We start from the raw sequence: 13,156 nt of genomic DNA, 5'->3' as shown, positions 1-13,156 counted from the left end.
AGCCCAACACTGTAACAGATGCATGGACGACAGCGTCAAGCACATCTACCAAGTTCAGCTTAAATGCTAAACTATTGTCGGAAATGGAGATTTTCAATTTTCCACTATTAAAAATAACACTCGAAACTGGCCCTTTTCTATCTGAAGTGACACTATTACTCTCCCAGTAGGCCTGAAAACTCTTTTTCCTTAAGTATTTACTTTTTGTTGCTGCTATCGGGTGGGTTGATTTCTCGTTATTGATGTTACGTATGAGTGGTATTGATTTTATATTTATTCCATACGTACATGCTTTATTGAATTCATTCTGTTTTCAGTTGTTTCCCTTAGGTTTTTTAGATGCATAATCACTGAATCGATAATTAATGATAATTTTATTTTATCCTCTACAAATTTTAGTTCATGTTTTATTGCACTGGTCAAAGTTCTGCAAACATATGAAAACAGCAGTGACAGTTATTCCAGTCTAGTGTTCAGGATGCTCTGAATACTCACTACTACAGTTATTGCTATGTTTAGTTTTGGATTTTTAAAAAATTCTTAAAACATTACCTAGATTAGATTAGTTATATAGATTTACTTAATCTACGGATATAATAATATTAAACTAAATTTCTGTGACAAATTCTGCTTTTTTATTTTTAACCTGCTATCATTGTTTATAGTCTTCACATCGATGTTCACAAGAAAGGTTGGTCTGTATCTTCACTGTCCAATACTGGCAGCCATTAGCCACATGTGGTAACTGAGCACCCAATATGTGGCTGCTCTGAATTGATATGTGCTGTAAGGGTAAAATCGGAGAACACGATGGCACCCCACTCCAGTACTCTTGCCTGGAAATGCCCATGGATGGAGGAGCCTGGTAGGCTGCAGTCCATGGGGTCGCTAAGAGTCGGACACGACTGAGTGTCTTCACTTTGACTTTTCACTTTCATGCACTGGAGAAGGAAATGGCAACCCACCCCAGTGTTCTTGCCTGGAGAATCCCAGGGATGGGGAAACCTGGTGGGCTGCTTCCTATGGGGTCGCACAGAATTGGACACGACTGAAGCGACTTAGCAGCAGCAGCAATAAGTGTAAAATACACATTGGATTTTGAAAATTTAGTCTAAAAGAATGCAGATACCTTAATAATATTTTACATTGATTACATGTTGAGATGTTAGTACTTTGAATATAATAAAGTACATTAATTAATTTCCTGTTTCTTTTTACTTTTTTAATGTGGCTACTAGAAAAATTTGAATTATATATGTGGTTTACATTACATATCTACCAGGCAGTGCTGGTCTACTGTTTCCTCTTTGCAAAGTAGTTCTCCTGAGTTTTTAAATTAAGGCTGAACAGATCTCAAAGAAACAACTAAGCTGCACAGGATATTCTACAAACTGGTACATTTGCTATAAAATAGGGTTATGTGGGCTTTGACAGCTTGAAAGGATTCATCCAGATTCAAGTCCCCCCCACCACCATCTTTGAGAATTTTCAAGTTACAAGTCTGCTGATATTTCTTTAATAAAGGATAAAGCCTCAAATGCTAGGAACTGTCAGAATTGGATAAGCTCTATTAAACATGAGATTAAATCAAAAACTTACTGATAGCATTTCAGATCTTGAGCTATCAATGTTCCTCACTTCCGGGCTGGTTTTTATTGAAAATGTAACAAGTGGCTTTTCTTTGTTTTAAAGGCTACATGAAGATTTTCCTCTTTACACTGAGGTATGGCTAATACACCCACTTCTGTGTACATGCCTCTAACACTGAGTAGAAAATGTTCCTGCTGCTCTTCTGCTTATTAGAAAAACACACCCTATCTTTTCAGTCTGAGACAAAAATTTCACTTATCAGATCTCAGATGACAACCAGCTCCTGTCAATAACGAGGTTGCTTCGAGAGGAGGATGCAGGGGAGGCACTGGCTGCACAGGCCTGACACCTGAGGAGCACTGCCTGGACAGGTTAGCGTGAGAGCAGGCATGGAGGGGTCACCCAGCGTGCTTGTAGGAGGACCCATAAAGTCCCACAGCGAGCAAACACATGACTCTACTCCTACAGCGTGCATTCCCAAAGCTACTACACCCAGAGTCTTTGATTTTTTTTTATCATTTCTTTAATGTGAAGTTGATAACCACCTGGACCACCTGATACCACTAATAAGCTGAGTGACCTTGGACACGTTATTTAATCATTCAAACTCAATTTCTTCATCTGTGAAATGGGGAAAAGAAAAAGATCTATTTCAGGATTTACGAACTGAATGAGACAGGGTATGCAAAGCTACCACTGAAGTGCCCAGCACACAGTAAACATCTGTTATGAAATACATACCATGAAAATAACAGTGTATATACCAATGTCATTAGCACCTATCCAATGCTGACTAGATGATCACTAATTAGCAAAGTTTCACCTACTAGTTAAGTGGCTTGTCAACCACAGGGCCAGACATCATCAAATAAGGAAGGCATGGCAAAATGTGCACGCATTAACACATAAACAAAAACTGGGTCACTAACATAGCTGCATCACTCAATCCCCATCAAAGGCTGCAGAAGTCCAGGTTGTACCCAATTCCTTAGACAAAGGAATCAGCATAGGGACAGTCCTTGGGGGCAGTTTTCCAGAGACGCACAGGAAGTTCATCTCCTTCCCTCCTGCTCTCCATCCACTTCAGGCTATGTGGCTGCCTGTGACCCTCTGTTTCCAGGCTCAATCCGTCTCAGGCCAGTCCAAAGTTGGAGGACCAAGGCTGTCTGTGGCAGGGTTGAGGAGAGGTCGCAGCCCTGCCTCTGCTCCCTGCTCCTCCTAGCCTCACATGCAGAGCTGGAGCCTCTGCCCGCTTCTCCAGTTACCCATTTGTTTCTCATTTGCTACCCACCAACCTCTAAAACTCACTGCTTCACCAAGGAAAAATAAAAATCCAAACATCAGTCATTCTCACCCATGAGATCTCTGTCTTTCTTGAAGGGAATGGGGAAAGGGTGAGAATAAGAGAGTACAGATACAAGTAAAAACCACGAGAAAACCTCAAAATGCTGGTGTGCTTACTTCAAGGACAAAGGACACGGAAGAAGTTTTAAGAGTTTCTGCAGTGGGCAGAGGAGAAGAGAAACGCTTGCCATGATGAACAGCAGAAAGAGAAGCAGGCAAGCTGGTGCCTTGGGAATGAAGGAAGAAAAACAAGTTGACATGGGATTTACTCCAGCAGGAGCAACCTCTTTCTGCTTCTGTTGTCTCCTCTTCCATGTAACATCGTGCCTGGCTAAGCCCTTCACTCCACTCCATCCCTGGTGAAGCTTTTCCCTAAGGACATGAAGGCAGTGGAGTCTGCAACCCACTGACCAGGGAGCATGAAAGAGCTGCAGGAGGAGTACGGGACCGGGAGTGGGGGGTGGGCGTGGGCAAGGAAAGCACCCCAATCCCACGAGCCAGGTCCACATCAGGAAGGAGTGCCTTCTTGGAAAATCTGAATTGTCTTGGAAATCTGAGTTCAGTTCTCCAGAGAACACTGATATATACAGTGGCAAGGGACCACAAGATACAAGAACAGCTAAGACATAGGCTTTTAGAAGCTGGCCTAGAAAACCACTCAGCAGGCATTAACTTTTTTCTTTTTTTTTTTTTTTAATGGGAAATGTACTCTGGGATTCTAAAGAAGCTCAAATAAACTTCTGGAGTGCTGAGGATATTAGAAATTGTATAGATATTTTTATATACTAAGTTAATATGGCTATAAATAAAAAAGTCAAAGAACCTGGAGTGGATTGGAGAAACACTATTCCCTCATCCAAGCAAATTTAACCACATTCAGCATGTGTAAATAATGAATCTCAAATGACAAGTCCTGGGCACTCCAAGAAGGAAAATAGTATCCATCGGACATCACACTTAGGGGTAAGCTTCATTAACAAAACGAGACTTCACCTCAAAATACTACACGTTTCTCCAAAAGAATAGGAAAATTTCATATTTTTAGACAGAGTAGAAAATTCTCCCCTTCATCCCCTTATAAAATATAAAAAGATACTGAAAATTCAGTTTACTTATAATTTAGTTGTTGTATGGTTGTTGCATTAAAAGTAATCTAAGACCAGCATTCAGTTTTCAAGACTTGGTACTACTTCTTCAATATCATTTTCTTTCCTTTTTGGAAAAAATGTATTAGGCAATTTTTTTCTTCACATAATTATTCTCTAGGTTTTTATTTTTCTTTGGTAGAAATTTGTTTTTCTTTTTTCAAATACTTCCATTTCAAATAGTTGGTTCATCAGTGACCCTACAGTCCATAAACACTATTCAAAACAGCTATGTGATCTTCTATGGGACTAGAAACACTTTCACCTTTTCTCATGAATCATTTCACAGAGAGTGGTAGTATAAAACGTCTATTCATCATCCCAGTGCAGACAACACAGGATAATACCAGGAGGGAAAAGCCATGGTTACTGATGTTTACGGTTTGGTCTGAGCTATGAAGACCACCTTCTCTTCCATTATAAGCCCTCATTTACCTTCGTCTGCTCGCTGTCTGGGTCTTCAAGCCAAGCATAAGGGTCACAGATTTTATGCCCATGATAATCCTGTACCTGCAAAAGACAAAGTGTGGTATTAGATAACTAGTGTCTAACCCCAACGACATCACTACTTTTTGAATGTGACGGAGCTAGGAAAGGGGCAGTCTGAAACAGCCCAGTTGGCTCACTGGCAACGTGTCTGCCCAAATTACCACATGAACCGAAGTTGGCAGGTTCTCAAAGGTGTCAAACCACCCTTAATGAAAAGAACATTTTAGCTGGAGCGGGAAGAGAGATGCAAGGTCAGAATAGGAACAGCTCTGTCTGTACAACACAAAACAAAGGCCTGCCACTGCGTTAAAGAAACTTGAAAACATGTTGTTGGTGGCCAAGCACTGAATGACACAATGCAGTGGGGACACCGGAAGGGCCCGCTTGGGAGGGAGCCATCACACACGGGTGCACTGCCCTGTTCTTGCTAAGCTTACAGATGCTTAGGAGATCTCCCAACGGGGTACAATATGATCAGTTTTGCCTTTAAGTCTAAACTACCAAAAAGCAAGTTAACTAATGTGCAATGATGCTCACTGACGTCAGAGAAATCTGACTTTCATGCAATGAAAGAACATTTCTACAAGTGAAGCTTCTATTCTGTTCAATGTATTGTTACGAAATGCTTTCTTTCACTGTGTAAGAAAGGAGGCACAAAGGTATCATGCATTCAGACTACCCTGATACTTGATGAGATAAAACTGCTGAGTGCCAGGAGAGCCTGGCTGAGGGGATGCCTTTGGAAGCCCCCTCGTGGGAACTTTTGGAAAACCAAATTTCTGGGTGGGCCTGGTCTCAGAGACTGACTGAGTTTGGAAGACCAACTGGAAGTCACCACTCCCCATGTGATTATGTCTAAAGAAACTACTGACAGATAAATACCCCAATAACACAGTACTGTGATTAATCTAATCAAATGAAACTACATGGACAACATCTTTCGAATCAAGTCTCTCTCAACAACTGAACAACATTCCATTTGAGGCTTCCTGTGTGCAGTTGTCTGGAAGACAACCAGTGTCTCAGATATTTCATACCTGTCTCCTTGGTTTTGTTCTGTAATACCAGAAGGTAAGGGCTATTCCCTAAGGAAGGCAAACACTCTCCTGGAAAAGGAAACCCTGCTGTTTCTACTGTTTATCAAAATTCTACTGTGGCTGTTGGTCAACTGAGACTCTCTCCCAAGCCTCAGACCCCTGGCTTTCTGCAAGGGGTCAGCATCTGTCCTCATCTGGTGCTGGGGAGAGAGTACCTGGAGACATGCACACCTGGAAGAACAGGCAACTGAGATGGAACATAAGAACTGCTCAGCATATAATGACCAACAAGTGCAAGGCACATAAAACCAGATGAAAGCCTTCCCGATGAGTCTTCCTAAAATTATCAATTTTCAATCCTTACCAAAAACCTCTCTAAATTTTAGCTGATTATCACCACTGAAGAAAAGGTTTTCTGCCCTATTTTCTCATCTGCAAGTCTCTTATATTTTACACACCTTGAAATGGTTGCAAAACATGCTTACAGTAACAACCACCTTTTCTCTGACAATAGGAATCAAAAAAATGTAAAGTTGTGCAAGATCTTCCAACCCAGTATTTTTAGGAGCAATGTCACGCACAAGATGGCAACATGCCCAGGGCCACACAGAGTTCAGAATCAGAGCTGAGACTCAAAACAATCTGCAAACAGCTTTCCCCCAAACACTCCTCGGAAGGGACAGACCGGACACTTTAAAAATGTTCCTCAATTCAGTTCAGTTCAGTCACTCAGTCACGTCAGACTCTTTGTGACCCTGTGGACTGCAGCATGCGAGGCTTCCGGAGTTTACTCAAACTCATGTCCATTGAGTTGCTGATGCCATCCAACCATCTCATCCTCTGTTGTCCCCTTCTCCTCCTGCCTTCAATCTTTCCCAGCAGCATCAGGGTCTTTTCAGATGAGCCAGTTCTTCCCATCAGGTGGCCAAACTATTGGAGTTTCAGCATCAGACCTTCCAATGAATATTCAGGACTGATTTCCTTCAGGTTGGAATGGCTGGATCTCTTTGCAGTCCAAGGGACTCTCAAGAAGACTCATCAATTCTTCGGCGCTCAGCTTTCTTTATAGTCCAACTCTCACATCCATACATGACTACTAGAAAAACCATAGCTTTGACTAGACGAACTGTTGTTGGCAGTGTAATATCTCTGCTTTTTAGTATGCTGTCTAGGTTGGTCATAACTTTCCTTCCAAGGAACAACGTCTTTTAATTTCATGGCTGCAGTCACCATCTGCAGTGATTTTGGAGCCCCCAAAAATAGTCTGTCACTGTCTTTACTGTTTTCCCAGCTATTTGCCATGAAGCGATGGAACCAGATGCCATGATCTTAGTTTTCTGAATGCTGAGTTTTAAGCCAACTTTTTCACTCTCCTCTTTCACTTTCATCAAGAGGCTCTTTAGTTCTTCTTCACGTTCTGCCATAAGGGTGGTGTTATCTACATATCTGAGGTTATTGATATTTCTCCTGGCAATCTTGATTCCAGCTTGTGCTTCATCCAGCCTAGCGTTTCTCATGATGTATTCTGCATCATGAAGGAAGGCAATGGCAACCCACTCCAGTGTTCTTGCCTGGAGAATCCCAGGGATGGCGGAGCCTGGTGGGCTGCCATCTATGGGGTCGCACAGAGTCGGACACAACTGAAGCGACTTAGCAGCAGCAACAGCAGCACCTTTCCTTTCCCTATTGGGAACCAGTCTGTTGTTCCATGTCCAGTTCTAACTGTTGCTTCCTGACCTGCATACAGGTTTCTCAAGAGGCAGGTCAGGTGGTCTGGTATTCCCATCTCTTGAAGAATTTTCCAGAGTTTGTTGTGGTCCACACCGTCAAAGGCTTTGGCATAGTCAATAAAGCAGAAGTAGATATTTTTCTGGAACTCTCTTGGTTTTTTGATGATCCAGTAGATGTTGGCAATTTGATCTCTGGTTTCTCTTCCTTTTCTAAATCCAGCTTGAACATCTGGAAGTTCATGGTTCACGTACTGTTGAAGCCTGGCTTGAAGAATTTTGAGCATTACTTTACTAGCATGTGAGATGAGTACAATTGTGCGGTAGTTTGAGCATTCTTTGGCATTGCCTTTCTTTGGGATTGGAATGAAAACTGACCTTTTCCAGTCCTGTGGCCACTGCTGAGTTTTCCAAATTTGCTGATGCTACTAAAACTCAGACATATCCAGAAACTTAACTTTTCACAGAGGGGGAAAGATTAACATCAAATCTTAGTTTTATGGCTAAGTGAAAGTGCTGCCACATGCTAGACCCAAAGCAATGAACGTCTGCTGAATATCCATACTGTTGTGCCTGATGTTTTAAAGCACCTTTGTAAGAGAGCTGATTATATTCCCATTTTACAGCTGCAGAATGCAATTCACAGAGATTGGAAGGGTGAAGACTGTAGATCTGCTGTGAGCTAAACACTGTGCCATAGTCACATTTATCTGATCTGGTCCTCACTGTAAGGCTACTACCAACTCATTTTTCCAGATGAGGAAACTGAAGCTGGACATAGTTAAAGCAGCTGACAAGGGTCAGATGGTTAACAAGCAGGAGGTAGAATAGTGATCCCACCTTGAGCAGACTCCAAAGCCTGAGGACTTGACCTTTTGCTAATGAAGCAGACCAGTTGTGAATTGGCAGGTGCACAGATGGACCTTTACTCAGAACCCAGTGTACCCTACTGGACTGCCTACTGATGATGTTCACCTCTGAGCAAACAGCCTCAACTCCCCAGTACCTGCCTTATAATCTAAAGCAGACTGAAGTCAGTTACTGAGTAGACATTTCTAACCAGGACAAGAAACAGATTCTCTCCAGGACAATCCCAGGAGCCATGCGCCCTCCCCTCATCCACCTGGCCCCTACATTTTTCTTTCATAAGACATTTTCCTACAAATAGGGTGATCTCATAGACCACATCCCCTGAACTCAAGCTATATAGTACCTGATTCTCCCATCTGATTTAAGTTCGTAAACCATTCCATATTTTCCAAAGAGGCTTTAAAAAGAGAGTTCTGATAAGACGCTATCACTATTAATATTTCACTTGTTTGGTCAATAGTTTGCCTGCTGCCTCTGGGACTAAGTGCATATTTGTACACACAGCAGGCAGAGCCCACCAAACCTGGCCCCATTTTATCTTCCCTTTCCAGCTGCCGTCCAAGCTTACACCCCAGATGTTCTGGTCACAATGGCCTTCCTGCCATCCAAAACAAACGCAATTCCATGACTGTCCAGCCCTACATAACTATGACTTTAAGTCACATGACTAGGAATGTCCTTTCAACCTTAACCAACTGACCAACTTCCAGCCTCAATTCTCATACTGTCTCCACCTCCTGAAGCAAATTAATGCCATTCTCCTCTGTGTTTTCTACTCACCCTGCACACCCTGCCGCTGCAGGCCTGAGTTCCCTGAGGGCAACACTCTTGGGGGATGGGCCACAGTATCACACTGGAACAGCATGGTTTCCAAAAATCTGATAGCTAATGCAGAAATCCATCCAATGGGATTGCAAGCTCCAACCCCACAGTTCAGCAGGAGACTGCTCAGTGCATGGCTGGAAGACGCTCAAGGGAGAGAGACAGAGAGATACAGCAATGGGTAGCACCTGCTGGAGAGAAATAAACCCATCCTAGATCAAGGCTACAATTTGAGTAAATGCATAAGTCAAGCCTGCGTTAGTAATCAGGACTCTGTCACAGGAAAAAGACACTGCCCACAGGCTGTCAGGGCTGGGATGAGTAACCTGTGTGATCTACAGAGCAGGGTCCAAGCTGGACCAAGCGCTACATTTCCTCGGCCTTGAAGCTGATCATGACTCCTCTGATGCAAAAGAACTGGAGATTATTAAAATCCATAGTATACTCTTTTAAGTTAATTGTTCATAATCTTTCTGACATCTTCATAAAATCCTCACTTAACCCTTTCAAGAACTGTTAAACACAGATTAGGTGAACTGCAGCGTTTTGGTAACCCCAAAAGTGAAAAGTTAAGGAAGAAACACCCCTCCCCCATTTAAATAAAACAAATCTAAAACAGTATTTATCAAATGCTGTAATTTTATCTCTCCTGAAAACTCAAAGATCCTCAAAAATCAAACCAAGATATTTATGCCTTCCCATTGCTCATGTCTGGCACACTGCATGGCCAGGGCATCACCTGAATGAACAAACGATTGATACTCTTACTACAGAAGCAAGTAAGTGCTGTTGTTAGCCAAGCCAGCCCTAATAGTTCATTCAGGGAAGAGAAGGCCTGTAACAGGCAAGGGATCGGCCAAAGGGCATCCAGGGAGGGAGGGACAACGCCACAACTAGCTCTCAGGTCTTCTTACTTGGTCTGTCCCCTTTCCATTCCTGCTGGATCACGTTACTCCTGTTGCACAAAGGAAACAACTCTTGAACCAAGGGCTTCTTGGGCGAGTAAATTTAATAAGCAAGCAGCTGAACAGACGGAGAAAACATGGTTACCAGATGGCCACAGGTCAAAGAAACCATGAATGCCTTAGTACCACTTGGAAGTCTTAATTTAAAACAACCCTTACATCCTTCGCTCTAAAGCCCCAGAACCCTTTACCCCAAAAATGAGAAGTGCTCTAAAGTACAGACTTCAGGCACAAATCGAGTCAAAGCAAGCAGAAAAAAACTAGAAGTGTATTATACAAAAATCTTTTTATTCCAACTCTATTTTAAGTCATCCGAGGAATTTGGCTATTCCTACCAGAATTATGCCCACAACATTTGGATTTACTCCAGTTCTTAAGATGCCAAACTAATTTTTACACTCAAAAAAAAAAAAAAGGTGTCTGCCCAGAATTCCACCCACGGGATCTCCACAGTGACTCTGAGGTTATCTACAAACTGAGGGAAATGGTGGCTAAGCCCTGCACTAGGCAAAACACTAGTCAAAACTTGATTCTGCAAAAGGCCACCCTGTCCTCTTCTGAGGCCTCCTCTGGCCCCCGCCGACTCTGCTCTGGTTTGGGAACACGCGGATCAGCACTGTCACACCACGGGGCCCTGCCCCACCTTCCACGGACTCTATCTTCGCCCTGAATCCCCAGCGCCCGCCGCCAGCACCCGGCAGAGGGAAGCGCTCCACACACGTTTTAAAAATCGAATGAATGAACTTCAACTCTAAGTATTTTCAATTTGTGAGTTGAAAAAGTTTGCTTTTGTCTTATAATTGGACATCATCTACACACATCCACACTTTCTCCTACCACCATATTTAAGCAAGAGCCTCTTCCAAGCAAAAATGCAGTGACACGTTCTGTCTTCCCACTCTCTTAAGACGCCCATGCCCACCTGAGTGTTCGCCCTTGACCCCGATATCTTGGGAAGTGGTCTAGCGGCGGCTGACCACCGGCTCCGCCGCCAGCGGGCGGAGGGTGACGGCCACCAGGGCCCCCGCGCCTCGGGAGGGGCCGGGCGCCCCCAGCCGGGTCTCGCAAACAAAGGCCGTGGGGGAGGGGAGAGCAGGGGGTGAGGGACCGCAGGGGGTGAAGGGCCGCGGGCGGCGGGTCGTGGGCCAGGCGCAGCTGGGTACTCACAGCGGTTTCGTCGCGGTACACGTCGGGGTACTGGAAGGACAGCATGGCCGGGGACGCGCAGGGGCGGCGTGGGTTCTGGGGCGGGCGTGAGCGGGCCGCGGGGTGAGGCGGGTGCCGGGAAGGCGACGGCGGCGACGGGCTGCTCTCTACCGGGACTCTCGGCCGGGACTCAGGACCGGACCCGCTGCGCGGCGGCGAGGACGTGCGGGAAGCAGGAAGCAGCTGTCGGCGAGGCCCGGAGCCCCTCCCCGGCGGGCGGGCCCAGCGGCGGCGGCGGCAGCAAGAGGGAGCGGGCGGCGCCGTGCGTGCGCCAGGCCGGGCGCACAGCTCCCTCTGCAGGAGCACCGGCCGCGCCCGCGCCGCCGCCCGGGCCCACGCCTGGACCACCGAGCCGAGGGCCCCCGCCACGCCAGCTGGGCCAGGGCGCCCGGCACGCGCCGGAAAGGGGCCCGCGCGGGCCGGGGACACGCCCAACACGCGGGCCCTGGCCCGCGCGCCGGGGACACGTGCGATCACGCCTGCGGGGCCACCACGCCTCCTGGCCCCTCCCGCCCTCCCCGAAGTCCCCCTGCTGGCCGCTTCGCCATTGCAGCGCTCGCCGTACCTCCCTCAAGCCGAACGAATCGCGGGGTTTGCTTATTCGGTTCTCTCATCGAATTGAAAATTCCTGTTCTAGGACTGGGTAGGGGCGGCGAAGAGAGACCTGGCCTCCCCAGCCTTGAGAGTGGAGGTTCTTGAGGTGACCTAATTTCCACCGCCTGTGACCCTGGACTTGGAAGGGCAGTAATAATGGATCGTGAGGACTAAGAAGGAAACACTACCCGTATCCTCAACACCCCTGGTGGGCGCTGTGTGATTGAGCAGCTGGATTATTTAGGTGCTATGAGGTGTGAGTAGGACAACTGATGAGTCCTTGGGCTCCCCAGGTGTCTCAGTGGTAAAGAACCCGCCTATCAATGCAGAAGAGGCAGGTTCAATCCCTGGGTTGGAAAGATCCCTTGGGCAAGGAAATGGCAACCCACTCCAGTATTCTTGCCTGGAAAATCCCATGGACAGAGGAACCTGGCAGGCTACAGCCCATGGGGGTCGTAAAGAATCCAATGCGACTGAGCAGCACACGTCTCAAATTTACCAGTTGAGAAGGGACCAAGGTGGGAGGATTGAAAATCATCTAGGGTTTTTTTGTTCATCCTTCTGGTTCTTTTATCGGCATGTCTTTTCTGCCAATGTGTTTGTTTATTAAGCATCTTTTATTTTGGGGGTGGGGGCAGGGCAGGAGGTATTAGATGCTTGACCTCAAACCAATGATAGTTTAACAGTTATATTTATTCATCCTTAGGCTAGTGATATGTGTTCTGGCCTTGCTTTCTGAACTATCAGGAAGAAGCTTTACAGCTCTAGTTATCAGAGGCTGATGGCTTCACTGGAGGTCCCCATCCCTCAGAGGCCTTGTGCTGTGGGAATAAGTAGCCTGCCAGGCTCCTCTGTCCAGAATCTGTTAAGACTGATGCCTCTGGCGTTTGCCCAGATAACCCATCCTTTAATTTGACTCTGGTTTCCAGGTAACTAACTTACTGACTGATGGAAGTGCAGTCAGTGATTTCCAACTACTTTCCCCCAAAGATTTATGTTATGTTTTCCAGTGTGACTTTTAATGAAAGTCTTATATTCCTGTGTGTATCTAATCTCCACAAAGCTTCATAAAGTGTACAATATTAATAGCACCTAGAATAAGAGTGAGGTTCTCTTCTTGGCCCTGCCACTAACTGTTTCACTGGCTTTGAATGAGACCTTACATCACCACTATTTTTAAGTTACAACAGGAGAGAACTGGATCATGTGGTTTCAAAGAATTCTGAGATTCTTTAATTCTAATCAGGAACTCAAGTGAAGTTGTAGGAGCCTCAAAACTAACCCTAGAATTAAGAATGAAATTGCCATTCACTGGAGAGTGCTGTCCATACCTTGTGGACAGATGGAGGTGAGAGTAGGAGGCGAGA

At 45.3% G+C, this 13,156-nt stretch overlaps 1 protein-coding gene across 1 annotated transcript in view; it reads right to left on the bottom strand.

The window, feature by feature from the left end:
- PREP (prolyl endopeptidase) overlaps positions 1–11,282 on the bottom strand; it is a 132,144-nt gene extending 120,862 nt beyond the window's left edge. The window contains 2 exon segments of the mRNA NM_174772.1: positions 4,515–4,589; positions 11,157–11,282. Coding sequence (NP_777197.1) covers positions 4,515–4,589; positions 11,157–11,201 — 120 coding nt within the window. The 5' untranslated portion in view covers positions 11,202–11,282.
- Positions 11,283–13,156: the final 1,874 nt, after the last annotated feature.

The sequence above is a fragment of the Bos taurus genome, chromosome 9 (genome assembly GCF_002263795.3).
Source record: "Bos taurus isolate L1 Dominette 01449 registration number 42190680 breed Hereford chromosome 9, ARS-UCD2.0, whole genome shotgun sequence".
NCBI classification, from domain to species: domain Eukaryota; kingdom Metazoa; phylum Chordata; class Mammalia; order Artiodactyla; family Bovidae; genus Bos; species Bos taurus.
The sequence above is the reverse complement of the archived record's forward strand: the minus strand, read 5'-3'. Positions and strand labels throughout refer to the sequence as shown.